At 49.5% G+C, this 24,217-nt stretch overlaps 1 protein-coding gene across 1 annotated transcript in view; it reads left to right on the forward strand.

Moving 5' to 3' along the window:
• Positions 1 to 19,697, forward strand: part of aldh3b1 (aldehyde dehydrogenase 3 family, member B1) — a 309,412-nt gene extending 289,715 nt beyond the window's left edge. The window contains exons 7-9 of the mRNA XM_041174008.1: positions 4,844 to 5,010; positions 15,033 to 15,132; positions 19,501 to 19,697. Coding sequence (XP_041029942.1) covers positions 4,844 to 5,010; positions 15,033 to 15,132; positions 19,501 to 19,697 — 464 coding nt within the window. The remainder of the gene's footprint in view (positions 1 to 4,843; positions 5,011 to 15,032; positions 15,133 to 19,500) is intronic.
• Positions 19,698 to 24,217: the final 4,520 nt, after the last annotated feature.

The raw sequence follows: 24,217 nt of genomic DNA on the forward strand, positions 1-24,217 counted from the left end.
AGTGAATTAAATACCGTGTCCCTTGTCTCAGTCAGTGTTACTGTGTCAGTTAATTAAATACCGTGTCCCTTGTCTCAGTCAGTGTTACTTTGTCAGTGAATTAAATACCGTGTCCCTTGTCTCAGTCGGTGTTACTGTGTCAGTGAATTAAATACCGTGTCCCTTGTCTCAATCAGTGTTACAGTGTCGGTGAATTAAATACCGTGTCCCTTGTCTCAGTCGGTGTTACTGTGTCAGTGAATTAAATACCGTGTCCCTTGTCTCAGTCAGTGTTACTGTGTCAGTGAATTAAATACCGTGTCCCTTGTCTCAGTCGGTGTTACTGTGTCAGTGAATTAAATACCGTGTCCCTTGTCTCAGTCGGTGTTACTGTGTCAGTGAATTAAATACCCTGTCCCTTGTCTCAGACGGTGTTACTGTGTCAGTGAATTAAATACCGTGTCCCTTGGCTCAGTCGGTATCACTGGGTCAGTGAATTAAATATCGTGTCCCTTGTCTCAGTCGGTGTTACTGTTTCAGTGAATTAAATACCGTGTCCCTTGTCTCAGTCAGTGTTACTGTGTCAGTGAATTAAATACCGTGTCCCTTGTCTCAGTCGATATTACTGGGTCAGTGAATTAAATACCGTGTCCCTTGTCACAGTCGTTGTTACTGTGTCAGTGAATTAAATACCTTGTCCCTTGTCTCAGCCGGTGTTACTGTGTCAGTGAATTAAATACCGTGTCCCTTGTCTCAGTCGGTGTTACTGTGTCAGTGAATTAAATACCGTGTCCCTTGTCTCAGTCGGTGTTACTGTGTCAGTGAATTAAGTACGGTGTCCCTTGTCTCAGTCGATGTTACTGTGTCAGTGAATTAAGTACCGTGTCCCTTGTCTCAGTCGGTGTTACTGTGTCAGTGAATTAAATAGCGTGTCCCCTGTCTCAGTCAGTGTTACTGTGTCAGTGACTTAAATACCGTGTCCCTTGTCACAGTCGGTGTTACTTTGTCAGTGAATTATATACCGAGTCCCTTGTCTCAGTCAGTGTTACTGGCTCAGTGAATTAAATACCGTGTCCCTTGTCTCAGGCGTGTTACTGGCTCTTTGAATTAAATACCGTGTCCCTTGTCTCAGTCGGTGTTACTGTGTCAGTGAATTAAAAACCGTGTCCATGGTCTCAGTCGGTGTGACTGTGTCAGTGAATTAAATACCGTGTCCCTTTTCCCAGTCAGTGTTACTGTGTCAGTGAATTAATTACCGTGTCCCTTGTCTCAGTCGGTGTTACTGTGTCAGTGAATTAAATACCGTGTCCCCCGTCGCAGTCAGTATCACTGTGTTACTGAATTAAATACCGTGTCCCTTGTCTCAGAAGTATCAGTGTGGCATTGAATTAAATACCGTGTCCCTTGTCTCAGTCGTTGTTACTGTGTCAGTAAATTAAATACCGTGTCCCTTGTCTCAGTCGGTGTTACTGGGTCAGTGAATTAAATACCGTGTCCCTTGTCTCAGTCAGTGTTACTGTGTCAGTGAATTAAATACCGTGTCCCTTGTCTCAGTCGGGGTCAATGATCAGTGAATTAAATACCGTCTCCCTTGTCTCAGTCAGTGTTACTGGCTCAGTGAATTAAATACCGTGTCGCTTGTCTCAGTCAGTGTTACTGTGTCAGTGAGTTAAATACCGTGTCCCTTGTCTCAGTCAGTGTTACTGTGTCAGTTAATTAAATACCGTGTCCCTTGTCTCAGTCGGTGTTACTGTGTCAGTGAATTAAATACCGTGTCCCTTGTCTCAGTCGGTGTTACTGTGTCAGTGAATTAAGTACGGTGTCCCTTGTCTCAGTCGGTGTTACTGTGTCAGTGAATTAAGTACCGTGTCCCTTGTCTCAGTCAGTGTTACTGTGTCAGTGACTTAAATACCGTGCCCCTTGTCACAGTCGGTGTTACTGTGTCAGTGAATTAAATACCGAGTCCCTTGTCTCAGTCAGTGTTACTGGCTCAGTGAATTAAATACCGTTTCCCTTGTCTCAGGCGGTGTTACTGGCTCTTTGAATTAAATACCGTGTCCCTTGTCTCAGTCAGTATCAGTGTGGCATTGACTTAAATACCGTGTCCCTTGTCTCAGTCGGTGTTACTGTGTCAGTGAATTAAATACCGTGTCCCTTGTCTCAGTCGGTGTTACTGTGTCAGTGAATTAAGTACGGTGTCCCTTGTCTCAGTCGGTGTTACTGTGTCAGTGAATTAAGTACCGTGTCCCTTGTCTCAGTCGCTGTTACTGTGTCAGTGAATTAAATAGCGTGTCCCCTATCTCAGTCAGTGTTACTGTGTCAGTGACTTAAATACCGTGCCCCTTGTCACAGTCGGTGTTACTGTGTCAGTGAATTAAATACCGAGTCCCTTGTCTCAGTCAGTGTTACTGGCTCAGTGAATTAAATACCGTGTCCCTTGTCTCAGGCGGTGTTACTGGCTCTTTGAATTAAATACCGTGTCCCTTGTCTCAGTCAGTGTTACTGGCTCAGTGAATTAAATACCGTATCGCTTGTCTCAGTCAGTGTTACTGTGTCAGTGAGTTAAATACCGTGTCCCTTGTCTCAGTCAGTGTTACTGTGTCAGTCAATTAAATACCGTGTCCCTTGTCTCAGTCAGTGTTACTGTGTCAGTGAGTTAAATACCGTGTCCCTTGTCTCAGTCAGTGTTACTGTGTCAGTCAATTAAATACCGTGTCCCTTGTCTCAATCAGTGTTACAGTGTCAGTGAATTAAATACCGTGTCCCTTGTCTCAGTCGGTGTTACTGTGTCAGTGAATTAAATACCGTGTCCCTTGTCTCAGTCAGTGTTACTGTGTCAGTCAATTAAATACCGTGTCCCTTGTCTCAGTCAGTGTTACTGTGTCAGTGAATTAAATACCGTGTCCCTTGTCTCAGTCGGTGTTACTGTGTCAGTGAGTTAAATACCGTGTCCCTTGTCTCAATCAGTGTTACTGTGTCAGTCAATTAAATACCGTGTCCCTTGTCTCAGTCAGTGTTACTGTGTCAGTGAATTGAATACCGTGTCCCTTGTCTCAGTCGGTGTTACTGTGTCAGTGAATTAAATACCGTGTCCCTTGTCTCAATCAGTGTTACAGTGTCAGTGAATTAAATACCGTGTCTTTTGTCTCAGTCGGTGTTACTGTGTCAGTGACTTAAATACCGTGTCCCTTGTCACAGTCGGTGTTACTGTGTCAGTGAATTAAATACCGAGTCCCTTGTCTCAGTCAGTGTTACTGGCTCAGTGAATTAAATACCGTGTTCCTTGTCTCAGTCGGTGTTACTGTGTCAGTGAATTAAATACAGTGTCCCTTGTCTCAGTCAGTGTTACTGTGTCAGTGAATTAAATACCGTGTCCCTTGTCTCAGTCGGTATCACTGGGTCAGTGAATTAAATACCGTGTCCCTTGTCTCAGTCGGTATCACTGGGTCAGTGAATTAAATACCGTGTCCCTTGTCTCAGTCGGTGTTACTGTGTCAGTGAATTAAATACCGTGTCCCTTGTCTCAGTCAGTGTTACTGTGTCAGTGAATTAAATACCGTGTCCTTTGTCTCAGTCTGTGTTACTGTGTCAGTGAATTAAATACCGTGTCCCTTTTCTCAGTCGGTGTTACTGTGTCAGTGAATTAAATACCGTGTCCCTTGTCTCAGTCGGTTTTACTGTGTCAGTGAATTAAATGCCATGTCCCTTGTCTCAGTCGGTGTTACTGGCTCCGTGAATTAAGTACCGTGTCCCTTGTCTCAGTCAGTGTTACTGTGTCAGTGAATTAAATACCGTGTCCCTTTTCTCAGTCGGTGTTACTGTGTCAGTGAATTAAATACCGTGTCCCTTGTCTCACTCGGTGTTACTGTGTCAGTGAATTAAATGCCATGTCCCTTGTCTCAGTCGGTGTTACTGTGTCAGTGATTTAAATACCGTGTCCCTTGTCTCAGTCTGTGTTACTGTGTCAGTGAATTAAATGCCGTGTCCCTTGTCTCAGTCGGTATCACTGGGTCAGTGAATTAAATGCCGTATCCCTTGTCTCAGTTGGTGTTACTGTGTCAGTGAATTAAATACCGTGTCCCTTGTCTCAGTCAGTGTTACTGTGTCAGTGAATTAAACACCGTGTCCCTTGTCTCAGTCGGTGTAACTGTGTCAGTGAATTAAATACCGTGTCCCTTGTCTCAGTCGGTGTTACTGGCTCAGTGAATTAAATACCGTGTCCCTTGTCTCAGTCGGTGTTACTGTGTCAGTGAATTAAATACCGTGTCCCTTGTCTCTGTCGGTGTTACCATGTCAGTGAATTAAATACCGTGTCCCTTGTCTCAGTCGGTGTGACTGTGTCAGTGAATTAAATACCGTGTCCCTTGTCTCAGTCGGTGTGACGGTGTCAGTGAATTAAATACCGTGTCCCTTGTCTCAGTCAGTGTTACTGTGTCAGTGAATTAAATACCGTGTCCCTTGTCTCAGTCAGTGTTACTTTGTCAGTGAATTAAATACCGTGTCCCTTGTCTCAGTCAGTGTTACTGTGTCATTGAATTAAATACTGTGTCCCTTGTCTCAGTCGGTATTACTGTGTCATTGAATTAAATACCGTGTCCCTTGTCTCAGTCGGTTTTACTGTGTCAGTGAATTAAATACCGTGTCCCTTGTCTCAGTCGGTGTTACTGGGTCAGTGAATTAAATACCGTGTCCCTTTTCTCATTCGGTGTTCCTGGTCAGTGAATTAAATACCGTGTCTGCTTACCACATGAATTGCTTTGCTATTTCCTGCCTTTTTTCATGCTGATTATTCTTATCCACACAATTTGTAATTGTTTTTTTTGAGGTTTTGTATATATGTTCCCTCTCTATGCTTTATTCCCAGCACCGACAGTCCTGGTAGATGTTCAAGAATCAGATCCGGTGATGCAAAAGGAGATTTTTGGTCCAATTCTGCCAATCATTAACGTCAACTCCATGGGGGAAGCTATTGCTTTTATCAACAAGCAGCAAAACCCTCTGGCCGTCTATGTTTTTGCTACAAACAGTAAGGTGCAGAGAGTCCTGAACCCGGTCCCCATGTATATAACCAGGCCTGGTCGGTACTGAGATGACAGGTCCAGTCAGTAAGGTGCAGAGAGCTCCGGACCCGGTCCCCAAGTATATAACCTGGCCTGGGCGGTACTGAGATGACAGGCCCAGTCAGAATGGTGCAGAGAGCTCTGTACCCGGTCCCCATGTATATACCCAGGCCTGGTCGGTACTGAGATGACAGTCCCAGCCAGTCAGGAGCAGAGAGCTCTGAACCCCGTCCCCATGAGTATACCCAGGCCTGACCAAGACCCCTCTATAGGTCAGTGCGGACTGACCGAGACCCCTCTATAGGTCAGTGCGGCCTGACCGAGACCCCTCTATAGGTCAGTGCGGACTGACCGAGACCCCTCTATAGGTCAGTGCGGCCTGACCTAGACCCCTCTATAGGTCAGTGCGGCCTGACCGAGACCCCTCTATAGGTCAGTGCGGCCTGACCGAGACCCCGCTAGAGTTCAGTGCGTCCTGACCGAGACCCCTTAGAGGTCACTGCGGCTGGAACTAGACCCCTATTTCTTCCTGCCATCGCACAGTGCACCCCCCATCGACAGCCAGATGGATGCAGACACGAGCAGGCTGTGCCTGCGATGCCCTCTGTAGTCCGATAGCTGCAGGCTCGGTGATTGTGGGGGGGGTCCCTGACGGACTGTTGCAGACGCCGAATCCTGATAATGTCTTTCATCTGTCTCGGGCGATAAGACCAACAGACATGAACCTGGAGGGAAATGTGAAACAGGTATAACCCGAGTCCAAACCACCTCTATCTTTCCCTCTCTATCCATCGCTCTCCCCCTCTCTCCCTCTCTCCCTCACTTTCCCTCTCTCTGCTTCTCTCTCTGCCTTCCCCTTTGTCTCTCGCTCTGCCTCAACCAGATGTGGGTGGCGGGGGGGTGCTGTCACACTCTTTGATCTGGTGGGGTGTCAGCTGACCTTGCTCAGGAAGGAAGTTCCATATGGGGCACCGAGTTAGAAGGGGGAGCAGGAGGTGGGGTGAACAGGTCATCATTGAGGCTGGTGGGGGGTGGGGCTGGAGGGGTGGAGGGGTTTATGAGCCCTGCTGATGTTACCACCGGACAACCCGGATCCCAGGGCGAGACCCTGCTTGATCGATCCTAACTCTTACTTTTTGTTCAGAAGCGTAGAGGGCAGTTACTGAACAGAGTCACAGGAGTCAGCCGATGGGCTTTCAGCAAAGGAATAAACCAGTTGTTAGCCAAGAAAAGATGAACTATATTATTATAGTCCTCCACCCACAGCTGTGCTTTTACAGACATGTCCATATTCATCAGGATGGCATGGTTTACAAAAGCTACTTTATACTCTCATGTTCACAGTAAATACACAATCCATGTAAACCAATAGGTGACCTGTGGTCAGACACACCACACTCCGAAACCAAGTGACAGATGCCACCCCAAACAGATGCTATGTATCTCCCATCAACTCCCCCCCACCCCCCCCAAATGCTTGTCACACCCTTGGGGCAGCCAGTCCCATGGAACCTGCATCTTTCACACAAGGGTTTCCAATCTCCACTCTCAAAGAACCCGCTTTGGAATCTTCTCCCAAATGATGCTCTCTCTCTCGGAGCCCTCCCACAAGGGCGTTGAACTTTCCTTCCAATGTCCCTCTCTGTTGGATCACCACGTGCATTCAAGCTTCGTTCAGCACACTCTCTCTCAGCCACCACAACAGAACACCATGCTTCACGTGCCCACCAACCTTTGGCTGTTTCCTCAGGTCTTCTGGCTTCTCTCAAGCCTATTTTGCTTTAAGTCTTGTGTCCTGCAGCTTTCCTCCTTCAGGCTTGGAGCCTTCCCCTGCTCCTCACTCTTAAATTCACTTAACAGGACCATTTCCAGATTCCTGTTCTTTTCCTTTGACTAGAAGATCTTCTCAGGATCCCTCCTCTCTGTCCCACCCCTTGGCTTGGGGTCTTTTGGTCCTTTTGGGAAATCTGCTCCCTGCAGTTCCCTCTGCTGCGTTCGGCTTCTCCTGGCTCCCAGTTTCAAGTGAACTAAAAAATTGCTGTTCTTTTTCTCCCTGTGTCTGTGGGTCCCCTGTTGCTAGGCAACAACCCAGTTTTTCTATTTCAATGAGTCATAAAACCTTATTAAAAATGCAGGTATACAGGAAAACACGCTCACCTGCAGGCACCGGTTTAAAGTGGAACTAAAGCTCAGCTTTCACCCTTTTAACCCACAAATAAAACATACAACAGACTTAAACTTAAAGAAAAAACTTAAACTTAAAGCTGTAGTTTATTCCTAACACCCACAACCACAAACACTACTTACTTAAACTATATCGAGTTCCTAACTGTGGTAAGTGAGATGCAGCATGGATGGTATCAGTCAGCTTAAACAATGGATGGAGGGAAATGATAGAGGCCATATACAAACACTCACACAGAGACACGCACACTCACACCCACACACACACTCACACACACACACACACACACACACTCACACACACACACACACACACACACACACTCACACACACACACACACACACACTCACACTCACACACACACACACACTCACACACACACACACACACACTCACACACACACACTCACACACACACACACACACACACACTCACACCCACACACTCAAACTCACCCACACACACACACTCACACACAGACACTCACACACACCCAGCCACACACACACACTCACACAGAGACACACACACTCACACCCACACACACACTCACACACACACTCACACCCACACACACACTCACACCCACACACACACTCACACACACACTCACACCCACACACACACTCACACTCACCCACACACACACAAACACTGACACACAGACACTCACACCCACCCATACACACACACACACACACTCACACACAAACTCTCATCCACACAGAAACACACATACACTCACACCTACATACACACTCACACCCACACTCACACCCACAAACACACACACAGGCACTCACACCCACACACACACTCACACACTCACACCCACACGCACACCCACACACACACTCACACCCACACACACACTCACACACACACTCACACCCACACACACACTCACACACACACACTCACACTCACCCACACACACACAAACACTCACACACAGACACTCACTCACACCCACCCACACACACACACACACTCACACACAAACTCTCATCCACACAGAAACACACATACACTCACACCTACATACACACTCACACCCACACTCACACCCACAAACACACACACAGACACTCACACCCACACACACACTCACACACTCACACCCACACACACACCCACACACACACTCACACCCACACTCACACCCACAAACACACACACACACTCACACACTCACACACACACACACACACACACACTCACACCCACACACACACTCACACCCACACACTCACACTCACCCACACACACACACACACTCACACACAGACACTCACTCACACCCAGCCACACACACACTCACACAGAGACACACACACTCACACCCACACACACACTCACACACACACTCACACCCACACACACACTCACACCCACACACTCACACTCACCCACACACACACAAACACTCACACACAGACACTCACTCACACCCACCCACACACACACACACACACACACACACACACAAACTCTCATCCACACAGAAACACACATAAACTCACACCCACACACACACTCACACACACACACTCACACACACACACTCACATACATTCACACCCACACACACCCACACACTCACTCACACACACACACTCACTCACACACACACACACACGCACACACACGCGCATTCACTCGCACACACCCACACACACACACACACACAAACTCTCATCTACACAGACACACACATACACAGACACTCGCACACACACGCACACACTCACACCCACACACACTCACATCCACTCACACACTCACACACGCACTCACACCCACACACACACTCACACCCATACACACACACTCACACCCATTAACACACACACTCACACACACACTCACTCACACACACACACACACTCACACACACACTCACAGACTCACTCACACCCACAAACACACTCTCGCACATACACTCACTCACACCCACACACACACTCTCACACACACACACACTCACACTCACTCACACCCACACCCAAACATTCTCACATTCACACACTCTCAGACATGCACACACATACACACACACAGATATACACACTCAGACACACCTACACACACTCAGACACACCCACATCCACACACACACAGACATACACATGCACACACAGACACATATACTCATACGTACACACTCAGACACACCCACATCCACACACACACAGACACACACATGAACACACAGACACATATACTCATACATACAGACTCAGACACACACTCACGCACACACACCCACACACACTCATATATGCTCTGACACATATACGCACTCAGACACACACCCAACACACTCACAAACACCCACACACACTCACATACACCCACACACACACATTCCCACAGATACACACGCTCTTGGATACACACACACAACCACTCAAACACAAACACATGCAAACACACACACTCACACACAAACCCTCACACACACGGTCAAACACACACTCAGACAAACTCACACACATACACACCCACACATGCACTCACACAAGCTCCCACACTCACACAAACCCACACACACACTCTCACACACGCTCACACACTCACACCCACACACACACTCACACAGACATTCACCCACACGCACACTCACTCACACACACTCACACCCACAAACACAGTCTCACACACACACTCAGACACTCACTCACACCCACACACATACTCTCACACACACACACTCACACAGACTCAAACACACTTACACTCACTCACTCTCACTCACACTCACTCACACCCACACATACACACACTCACACACCCACACCACTCACTCACACTCACTCACACTCACTCACACCCACACACACCCGCACACACACTCACACACACACACTCACTCACTCACTCACTCACAGTCACACACCCACACACACTCACAAACACAGACTCTCTTCCAAACACACACAAACACTCACACCCACACACACACCCACACACACCCACTCACACACAAACTCTCACCCATACTGACACACACACACTCACATCCACACAGACACACACACTCACACCCACACCCACACACACACCCACACATATACTTACACCCACACAGATACACACACACACTCATTCACACCCACACACACACACACACACACACTCAGTCACACAACCACACCCACACACACATACTCACACACACTCAGACACAGCCACACATACTCACACTCACACACATACTCACACTCACACACACACATACTCACACTCACACACACACATACTCACACTCACATACACACACACACACCCAGACACACACAATCAGACACATACACACCCAAACCACACATACTCACATACACACACACACTCACACACACTCTCACACACCCACACGCACACCCACTCACACCCACACACACCCACACACCCACTCACATCCACTCACACATGCACATACACACTCAAATACACACCCACACCCACACATACTCACACTCATACACACTCAGACATGCACACACATACTCACACACACACTCAGATATACACACTCAGACACACCCACATCCACTCACACACATGCACACACAGACACATATACTCATACATACAAACCCAGACACACACTCACACATACACACCCACACACACTCATATACGCTCTGACACACACACACGCACTCAGACACACACCCAACACACTGACAAACACACACACACACTCACATACACCCACACACACACATGCCCACAGACATTCACACACGCTCTTGGATACACACACTCACCCACTCAGACACACACGCGCGTAAACACACACCCAACCACTCAGACACAAACACATGCAAACACACACACTCACACACAAACCCTCACACACACGGTCAAACACACACTCAGACAAACTCACACACATACACACCCACACATGCACTCACACAAGCTCCCACACTCACACAAACCCACACACACTCATACACTCACACACACACATTCACACATATCACACACGCTCACACACACACCTATACACACACACACACACACACACACACACACTCACATATGCTCTGACACTCACACACACACTCAGACACACACCCAACACACTCACACACATCCACATGGACACACTAGAACACACAATCACATACACAGTTTCACACACACATACTCACACAAACAGACATTCAATCACCCATTCACTCATGCGCACACACTCACAAACACATACACCCACACACACACACACACGCACTCACACCCACACACACACAAACACACTCATGCACACACACTCACACACTCACTCATACACTCACACACTCACTCACACTCACTCACACACTCACTCACACACACACATTCACTCACACCCACACACACTCACTCACTCACACCCACAAACACACTCTCACACACACACTCACACACTCACTCACACCCACACACACACACACACACACGCACACACACACATATGCACATGCACACACACATGCAGACAAACAGTCAGACACTTTCCACTCAATTTCCTCACGCACTTTTATGTGCCCACAGGCTCAGCCACACTCCTACACGTTCTCACACACACTCAGACACACACAGGCACACTCTATCTCACCTGCACACACTCACGCACCTAAATATAAAAATACACACACACTCACATACATTCACACACTCACACCCACACACACTCTCACACACTCACACCCACACACACACACCCACACACACTCACACCCACACACACACAATCACACACACACACACCCACACACACTCACACCCACACATACTCTCACACACTCACACCCACACACACACACACCCACACACACTCACACCCACACTCACACACAATCACACACACACACACCCACACACACTCACACACTCACTCACGCACACACTCACACACACTCACACACTCACACCCACACACACACACCCACTCACTCACACACTCACTCATACACTCACACCCACACACACTCACACACACACACACTCACACCCACACCCACAGTCACACACACCCACACATACTCACACTCACACATACTCACACTCATATACATACTCACACTCACACACACACACACACACAGATGCACACAATCAGACACATACACACCCACACACACATACTCACATACACACTCACACACACTTCCACACACTCTCACACACCCACACACTCACACACACAGACACACATATGCACGCACAGACACATATACTCATACATACACACTCAGACACACTCGTATACGCACTGAGACACACAACCAACACACTCACAAACACCCACACACACTCACATACACCCACACACACACATGCCCACAGACACTCACACATGCTCTTGGATACACACACCCACCCACTCAGACACACACGTGCATAAACACACACCCAACCACTCAAACACAAACACATGCAAACACACACACTCACACACAAACCCTTACACACACGGTCAAACACACACTCAGACAAACTCACACACATACACACCCACACATGCACTCACACAAGCTCCCACACTCACACAAACCCACACACACACTCTCACACACTCATACGCTCACACACACTCACACACACACATTCACACATATCACACACGCTCACACATACACCTATACACACACACCCACACACACTCACGTATGCTCTGACACTCACACACACACTCAGACACACACCCAGCACACTCACACCCACCCACATGGACACACTACAACACATTTTCACACACATTCACACACACATACTCACACAAACAGACATTCAATCACCCATTCACTCACGCACACACACTCGCACACACACACCCACACACACACACACATATGCACATGGACACACACAGATGTACACAAACAGTCAGACACTTTCCACTCACTTTCCTCACGCACTTTTATGTACCCACAGGCTCAGCCATACTCCTACATGTTCACACACACACTCAGACACACACAGGCACACTCTCTCTCACCTGCACACACTCACACGCCCAAATATAAAAATACACACACACTCACATACATTCACACACTCACATGGGCACACCAACATACACACATACTCACATGCACTCACACGCACTCACATGCACTTACACACACTCACACACACTCATACTCAGACACACACTCACACTCATACACTCACACGCACTCATACACTCGCAGACGCTCATACACTCGCACACACTCATACACTCGCACGCACTCATACACTCGCACACACTCATACACTCGCACGCACTCATACACTCGCAGACACTCATACACTCGCACGCACTCATACACTCGCACGCACTCATACACTCGCAGACACTCATACACTCGCACGCACTCATACACTCGCACGCACTCATACACTCGCAGACACTCATACACTCGCACACACTCATACACTCACATGCTCTTATACACTCACACGCACTCATACACTCGCACACACTCATACACTCGCACACACTCATACACTCACATGCTCTTATACACTCACACGCACTCATACACTCGCACACACTCATACACTCGCACACACTCATACACTCACATGCTCTTATACACTCGCAGACACTCATACACTCGCAGACACTCATACACTCGCAGACACTCATACACTCGCAGACACTCATACGCTCGCAGACACTCATACACTCGCAGACACTCATACGCTCGCAGACACTCATACACTCGCAGACACTCATACACTCGCAGACACTCATACACTCGCAGACACTCATACACTCGCAGACACTCATACACTCGCAGACACTCATACGCTCGCAGACACTCATACGCTCGCAGACACTCATACGCTCGCAGACACTCATACACTCGCAGACACTCATACACTCGCAGACACTCATACGCTCGCAGACACTCATACACTCGCACGCACTCATACACTCGCAGACACTCATACACTCGCACACACTCATACACTCACATGCTCTTATACACTCACACGCACTCATACACTCGCACACACTCATACACTCGCACACACTCATACACTCACATGCTCTTATACACTCACACGCACTCATACACTCGCACACACTCATACACTCGCACACACTCATACACTCACATGCTCTTATACACTCGCAGACACTCATACACTCGCAGACACTCATACACTCGCAGACACTCATACACTCGCAGACACTCATACACTCGCAGACACTCATACGCTCGCAGACACTCATACACTCGCAGACACTCATACACTCGCAGACACTCATACGCTCGCAGACACTCATACGCTCGCAGACACTCATACACTCGCAGACACTCATACACTCGCAGACACTCATACACTCGCAGACACTCATACACTCGCAGACACTCATACGCTCGCAGACACTCATACACTCGCAGACACTCATACACTCGCAGACACTCATACACTCGCAGACACTCATACGCTCGCAGACACTCATACACTCGCAGACACTCATACACTCGCAGACACTTATACACTCGCAGACACTTATACACTCGCAGACACTCATACGCTCGCATACGCTCTCTCACACACACACACACACACATTTCAACACACACAAACTCAGACACGCAGACTCCTATTTTCTCCCTCTCTTCAAGTCCCTCTCCCTCCCTCTCTCTCACTCTGACTCACTCTCTCTTTTTCATTCTCTGCTCGTTCTCTTGTCCTGTCAGTTGTGTGTCTGCCACAAGCCGGCTTTTGGAGTCCCTGCGATTTGTGATGATATTTGATGAATTGACCTGAACATTGTGAGATGCTCACGTTTCTGACCCTGTGTTCCAGGTGGTGAATGAAATGTTGCAGAAAACCAGTAGTGGTGGCTTCTGTTCCAATGATAACCTGGTGCAAATGATTCTCAACACGTTGCCCTTTGGAGGGATTGGTGAGTCCGTCACTGGGGCTGAGACCCACAGAACAGAGAGCGAGAAATACCCGGGCTTCATTGGCCTATCTGTCACACACACACAGCAGGAAGCGCCCCAATCCCAGCTTATGTTCCCCCCAATACCCCACACACCATCACACAGACACCGTCACACACACTCACACCATCACACACACTCACACCGTCTCACACACTCACACCGTCTCACACACTCACACCGTCACACACACACACCGTCTCACACACACACCGTCTCACACACTCACACCGTCACACAGACACACTGTCACACACACTCACACCGTCTCACACACTCACACCGTCACACACACACACCATCACACAGACACCGTCACACACACTCACACCATCTCACACACTCACACCGTCTCACACACTCACACCGTCACACACACACACCGTCTCACACACTCACACCGTCACACACACTCACACCGTCTCACACACTCACACCGTCACACAGACACACTGTCACACACACTCACACCGTCTCACACACTCACACCATCTCACACACTCACACCATCACACAGACACCGTCACACACACTCACACCATCTCACACACTCACACCGTCTCACACACTCACACCGTCACACACACACACCGTCTCACACACTCACACCGTCACACACACTCACACCGTCTCACACACTCACACCGTCACACAGACACACTGTCACACACACTCACACCGTCTCACACACTCACACCATCTCACACACTCACACCATCACACAGACACCGTCACACACACTCACACCATCTCACACACTCACACCGTCTCACACACTCACACCGTCACACACACACACCGTCTCACACACTCACACCGTCACACACACTCACACCGTCACACACACTCACACCGTCTCACACACTCACACCGTCTCACACACTCACTGTCACACACACTCACACCGTCACACACACTCACACCGTCTCACACACTCACACCGTCTCACACACTCACACCGTCACACACACACACCATCTCACACACTCACACCGTCTCACACACTCACACCGTCACACACACACACCGTCACACACACTCACACCATCTCACACACTCACACCGTCACACACACACACCGTCTCACACACTCACACCGTCACACACACACACCGTCTCACACACTCACACCGTCTCACACACTCACACCGTCACACACACACACCGTCTCACACACTCACACCGTCTCACACACTCACACCGTCACACACACACACCATCTCACACACTCACACCGTCTCACACACTCACACCGTCACACAGACACACCGTCTCACACACTCACACCGTCTCACACACTCACACCGTCTCACACACTCACACCGTCACACAGACACACTGTCACACACACACACCGTCACACACACACACACAACGTCTCACACACACACACACACACCGTCATACACACACACCGTCACACACACACACACACACACACCATCTCACACACACACACACCGTCACACCGTCACACACACCGTCACACACACACACACCATCTCACACACACACACACTGTCACACACACACACACACACCGTCACACACACACACACACACCATCTCACACACACACACACACACACACACCATCTCACACACACACACACACACACACACACACCGTCACACCGTCACACACACCGTCACACACACACCATCTCACACACACACACACACACACTGTCACACACACACACACACACACCGTCACACCGTCACACACACCGTCACACACACACACCATCTCACACACACACACACACACTGTCACACACACACACACACCGTCACACACACCCACACACACACACACACTGTCACACATACACACACCGTCACACACACACCATCTCACACAACACACACACACTGTCACACAGACACACACATGCACCGTCTCACACACACACTGTCTCACACAGACAAACAAATACACACACACACCATCAAACACACAGTCACATACACAGTCACACAAACACACAACCATCATGCACACACACACGCACACACACACACACACTGTCACATGCACACGGACAGTCTCTCACACACACATACACAGAAGCACAAACACTGTCAGACAGATGCACAAGCACACAACGCACAACGTCTCAGACACCCGTACACAAACACACAACCTGTCTCTCACACACACTTCACACACCTCACACACACAAGGATGTGCATACACAGATATATACACACATGCAGACACCCACACACACAAACACATATGTACATACACACACACATACACACTCAGACACACACACACAGACACACAGACACACACACAAACACCATCTGTCACACACAGACAAATACACACTTACACACACCATCAAACACACAGTCACACACACACACACACACACACCGTCACACAGACACACAAAAATACAACCATCATGCCACTCTCACTCACACACAAACACATAGTTTCAAACGCACACACACCGTCTCTCTCACACACATTCCCACAAGCACACACACCATCAGACAGACACACAACCACACAACAACTCAGACACTCGCACACAAACACACACCCTGTCTCACACACATACCACACACACATACCGGTGCATCCGCACACACACTCACACACACAGATATATACACACACAGACGCACACACACACATATCTACATACACACGCATGCACGCACACACTCTCCATGCATGAGCGCACACACAGGCACACAGGCACAGACACACACACAGACTCGCCGCAAACACAAACATTCATGCACTCACACACACACATACTCATACACCATCTCACACACACACACACGCACACACACACACACACACACACACACACACAGACACACAGACACACACACACACACACACACATCACACACACACACACACACACTACCCCAACACGTCCCCCGCCTACTGGTATCCAGTGTGCAAACTTTATCCCTAAACCAACATCAATAAAAATAACAGATGATCTTGTCATTATCACGTTGCTGTTTGTGGGGGCTTGCTGTTCACAAAATGACTGCTAGCTTCCTTTGACAATGCAACAGGTGCTGCGTTCGAGCAGGAGGCAAGGGTATTGTGGCTGGAGAGATGGTGGGACTGTAGAATAGGAGGTGAGAAGTGTAGAATTGTACTTATACCCAGTGACTGTCCATCACTCCCACAGTATTGACACTCCCACAGTGCAGCGCTCCCTCAGTACTGACCATCCAACAGTGCAGCTCTCCCTCAGTACTGACCCTCTGACACTGCGGCACTCCCTCAGTACTGACCCTCCAACAGTGCCGCACTCCCTCAGTAGTGACCCTCCGACAGTGCCGCACTCCCTCAGTACTGACTCTCCGACAGTGCAGCGCTCTCTCAGTACTGACCCTCCAACAGTGCAGCACTTCCTCAGTACTGACCTTCTGACAGTGCGGCACTCCCTCAGTACTGACCCTCCGACAGTGCAGCACTCCCTCAGTACTCATTCTCTGACAGTGCAGCGCTCCCTCAGTACTGACCTTCCGACAGTGCAGCACTCCCTCAGTACTCAGTCTCCGACAGTGCGGCAATCCCTCAGTACTGACCGTCTGACAGTGCAGCACTCCCTCAGTACTGACCCTCCGACAGTGCAGCACTCCCTCAGTACTCATTCTCTGACAGTGCAGCGCTCCCTCAGTACTGACCTTCCGACAGTGCAGCACTCCCTCAGTACTCAGTCTCCGACAGTGCGGCAATCCCTCAGTACTGACTGTCTGACAGTGCAGCACTCCCTCAGTACTGACCTTCCGACAGTGCAGCACTCCCTCAGTACTCACCCTCCGACAGTGCGGTGCTCCCTCAGTACTGACCCTCCGACAGTGCAGCACTCCCTCAGTACAGACCCTCCGACAGTGCAGCACTCCCTCAGTACTGACCCTCTGACAGTGCAGCACTCCCTCAGTACTCAGTCTCCGACAGTGCGGCAATCCCTCAGTACTGACCCTCTGACAGTGCAGCACTCCCACAGTACTGACCCTCTGACAGTGCAGCACTCCCTCAGTACTGACCCTCCAGCAGTGCAGCACTCCCTCAGTACTCACCCTCCGACAGTGCGGTGCTCCCTCAGTACAGACCCTCCGACAGTGCAGCACTCCCTCAGTACAGACCCTCCGACAGTGCAGCGCTCCCTCAGTACTGACCCTTCGTGCTTCACCCTGAGGCACAGCTGACACACAAATTGGGGGGGTTCTTGGGGGGAGGTGCAGGGGGAGGGGGTGGGGGTGCTGGTGGGAAGGGGTGTAGGGGTGGGAGAACAGGCGGGGAGCGGCTGACGTTGCCTCTTTCTGACTGTCGGCAGGCTACAGCGGGATCGGCGCGTACCACGGCAAGTTCAGCTTCGACACCTTCTCCCACAAGCGGGCCTGCGTGTTGAAGAGCGCTGGGCTGGAAAAGCTGCACTCTGCCCGCTACCCTCCCTACACCCAGCAGAAACTCAGCTGGCTCCTGTGGGCCACCCAAGTCAGGAAGCGAGACTGCAGCTGTTGCCTGCTGTAGGGCCAGGTTTGGGGGGGCGGGGGGTCCCCCAACCGGCCGCAGGACCCCGGACAACAGCCCGTCCGGCTCCAAGCCTGTTACTCCGCCGATCGCTGTTGTCGCTCGTTTAATGCCAGTTACGTTCTCCCCGTTCGGCCCTCGTTCTGGTTCAAGTCGCCCGTAACGTTGTTCGTCCCCCTTACTGCCTGTGACTCCAGGGGCTGTTCTCGCTCTGTCAAAAACCCCGATTAAACTTGTTGAACGTGAGGCCTCGCGAATCCTGTCATGTTTGGTTCCCCGAAGCGAGTGTAGGAGGCCTCTGGGCGCAGTGGTGGCCTCCCTGGCTCTGAGCCAGCGCAAACCCTGGGTGCAAATCCCACTCCGGCACTTGACGTCCAGGGAAGACACGTCCCCAATGCGGCCAGACTGGCCGTTAACTCGCAAATCCCCCCGGGTCGTCAGAGCGGGTGAGATTCCTGGTCAGCCCACACGCCGGACAGAACGTCGGGGCCTCCGCCAACACTACCCATGGCTCCGGGGCCACAATTTGCACGTTGCCACGGCAACCCCGGCTCACAGGCGGAGGCTGGTCGGCTCGGCGATGACCGGAGTGGCTCAATTCCTTTTTCCCCGTTCCGGCTGGGCTGGACTCGGGGCCCTGCCTCCTTGCCCTACCCGTGGTGGAGGTGGTGGGGCTGCAGGTCGGCCCGGCCCCTTTGGTCAGAGACGATTGCTGAAAGGGGGGGGACACGTCAAAGCTTTTCACCTCGCACCCATCGGGGCACTTTGCAAGAACACCCATGACAGGGGAAAACAACAATTCATACCGCACGTGAAGAGAGTGCTGATTGGTTGGCGAGTGCACACTGATTGGTAGAGGTGTTGCCATGAAGAATGCACCCCGTGATGGTGACTGGCAGTTAACTGCGAAGTAATGTTTGAAATTTAAGCCAAGCAGCTTGGCTCTGATTGGTCAAGGCATTGCCCTGAGGAATGAGTCAATGTCCTGATGAGTGCAAGATGAGAAGCTTTGACGTGTCTCTTTTTCCAGCAATACTCAAGTTCTGTACTACTGAACGCAAGAAGAAGTGTAACTATTAACATCCTGCATCAGAAACTGAACTGGACCAGCCATATAAATACCGTGGCTACAAGGGCAGGTCAGAGGCTGGGAATCCTGTGGTGAGTAACTCACCTCCTGACCCCCCAAAGCCTGTCCACCATCTACAAGGCACAAGTCAGGAGTGTGATGGATACTCCCCACTTGCCTGGATGAGTGCAGCTCCCACAACACTCAAGAAGCTCGACACCGTCCAGGACAAAGCAGCCCCGCTTGATCGGCACCACATCCACAAACGTTCACTCCCTCCACCACTGACGCACAGTAGCAGCAGTGTGTGTACCATCTATAAGATGCACTGCAGGAATTCACCAAGGCTCCTTCGACAGCACCTCCCAAACCCACGACCACTACCATCTAGAAGGACAAGGGCAGCAGACACATGGGAACACCACCACCTGGAAGTTCCCCTCCAAGCCTCTCACCATCCTGACTTGGAAATATATCGGCCGTTCCTTCACTGTCGCTGGGTCAAAATCCTGGAACTCCCTCCCTAACAGCGCTGTGGGTGTACCTACATCACACGGGACTGCAGTGGTTCAAGAAGGTGGCTCACCCACCACCTTCTCAAGGGGCAATTAGGGATGGGCAATAAATGCTGGGTCCGGCCAGCGAAGCCTACATCCCCATGAAGGAGGATTTTAGAAAAAGCACATCTAGGTTTTATTGCTCTCTGCAGTATCTGTCACCCTATGTGGATGGGACTAACATTAGTGTAGGCTGGAGGAGCTCGTGCTGAGGTCATAGACTAGGCACGGAAGGAGTCCATTCAATTTATCAAGTCCACGCTGACTCTGTGGAGAAACCAGTAAGTCCCCATTTCCCGGTTCCACCCATAGACGTTTACAGCACAGGAGGAGGCTATTCAGCCCATCATGTCCACACTGGTCAACCACGATCAGGCAACACTAATCCTATTTTCCAGCACTTGGCCCTTAGCCCCGGAGGCCCCCCCAGTTTAATTCTCTCAAGTGCCCATCCAATTTCCTTTCGACATCGCGCATCGATCCCGCATCCTCCACCCTTCGAGGCAGTAAGTTCCAGGTCATTATCACTCACTGAGTTACAGCAAACAGTTCTTCATCACTGTTATGGCACAGCTGATGGAAAATGCTGAGTTGTTGAAATCCCAAAGGGCAACTTGAAACAACTACCACAATTGTTTTGCGATTTGTCTACACTTCGAGATGCCTGCCCTGAATTCAGCCATAAGCCCACCAATAGGTTTTTACAAAATTAGACTAAGCATTTATTAACAAGAGAAATGATTTTAAATACATACATGGATCTACAAATGACTACTATGATAACTTTTAAATCGCCAAATCAATCTAACTCCCAGTTACATTTTTGTTAAGGCAACGGCAAGACGGATAGAGTTTAAAAGACCCAGGCAAAGAAACATGATACCCTAAACAAATTGAATTCCAAGAGAGTTTTCTTAACTTCAGTCCTTTGAGGATAGCAGCTTGAGGTATAGATGCTGAAGGCATTTCACACTTGCAAGACCTTAAAATGCCCACCCCTTACACACAGCCTTTGCTCCTTTATACAAATCTTCATCCTTGAATGCAAATACCCATTGTTTCACTATGTCTTTGGACTTTATCTCCTTGATAATAAAACCCTCTCATAGCACGAAATTTTTACCAGCAATCTTTGGGAAAAATAAACGCACTGTTTCTAAGCTTCACCTGACTAGGTGACACATTTCACCCCTCCTTTGAAAACAAGCTAGTCTGGTTAATTTCAAACTGCAAATGTTCCCTTGACACCTATGTTTCTAAACTTCTCCAAGTTTACCCAATTATCATTTCAAACCTAGCCTCTGTCCTTACATCAACGCAGCCAGACTAGTTCAATCAAGTCTCACACAAACACACGCGGACACGTATAGGCACATAGATACATCCCACCATTACTCTGCTCTGCAGTAAATTCCAATAACATCATGAGAATTATTATATCATCTTGACAGTCACATCCCACTCCCCTGCCCCACCCCCATCTCTTACAATAAAAAAGCAAGAACTAAGCGAATGGGAGCAGGAGTAGACCACAAGGCCCATCGGGCCTGCTCTGCCATTCAGTCCGACCTTGGCTAATCTTGGGCTTCAACTCCACTTCCCTGCCCACTCCCCATATCCCATGATTCCTTGGGAGACCAAAAGCCTTAAATATATTCAATGACAGAGCATCCCACAGCCTTCTGGGGTGGAGAATTCCAAAGGCCTTTTGGGTGGAAGTAATTTCTCTTTGCCTCAGCCCTAAATGACTGACCCATTATCCCAAGACTGCGCACCACCCCCCCCAACAACCCCACTGTGTTTTAGACCCCGCCCCCCCCACCACCACCGACCAGCAGAAACAATCTCCCAGGGTCCTCTGCAAAAGAAATATTCAGTCTTGAGAGATATGGTTCCAACCCCATTAAAGCGGCACGAGACCTGGAGATGGGGCTGGTGGCGTTTGGAAGTACAGCCTCACTTTTGGAAGAACATACCTTCCCACTGTCACCAGATAGTCAAAGAGACCGGAATTGTCCAGTCTGTGGGAGTTTTCCAATTCAATCTCAGGACTAGCTATATTCTGTCACAACACGGTGACAATTCAGTGCCAGTCATCCGTTTGTGCAAAGATTTCAAATTAACTTGAGCAAGCGTTGCAGGGTCAGTATCCCCCCCCGGCGATTTCCGGTTATGACAGAGAGGTTCGAGAAGTGGACTGACGCAGAGCTTAATGCAGTGAGATTACCTGCAGCGGGAGATGGATCGCTACCCACAGGGTGTGCCTAGAACAATTTACAACATCACCAGACCGTATCGCCCGATCCTTGCCAGCCTTGGTGTTCCTGGTGAGCGGTTGTGCCTATTGAAATTGTGTTAATCTCTGCATTGTCTGCTCTCTGGGGCTGGTAAGTTTACCCTTCTGGCGTGGTGGTCACAGTGATACGCATGCCAGATCAGTGATATCGTTCTGTTCAGTCGGATGCCGGAATTATTTCGGTGGTTTTATCCCGTTGCCTCAACTGAAAATAAACCGCTGTTTGTAACTCTCGCAAGCCCTCTGAGCTATCAAATTAATGGCTTTCAGTGAAACATCGTATGCTGTTCGCTCAGCCCTCTACGCAGGAAACCTCCTGAGGGAAAGTCCTGGTGGGAAGATCAGTCAGTGTAGAATTGTACTGAGAGAGCATTGATTTTAAACGATGTCTTCCGAATTCCTTTCAATTCTTTGTCGATGACACGAGATGGTCTTCCAGCACTTTCAGTATTTAGCTTGCTGGTAGAGAGCTTGCTTTTCAATGTCTCTAACGGTGATTTTCCACTTTGCCTCTTGACAGGGGTTTTCGGAGAGAGAAAGAGAGCAGGTTAGAGAGATATGAAGAGAAAAGGCCAGCTAGCTATTATTACGGAATTAG

Source organism: Carcharodon carcharias, chromosome 24 (assembly GCF_017639515.1).
Source record: "Carcharodon carcharias isolate sCarCar2 chromosome 24, sCarCar2.pri, whole genome shotgun sequence".
NCBI lineage: Eukaryota > Metazoa > Chordata > Chondrichthyes > Lamniformes > Lamnidae > Carcharodon > Carcharodon carcharias.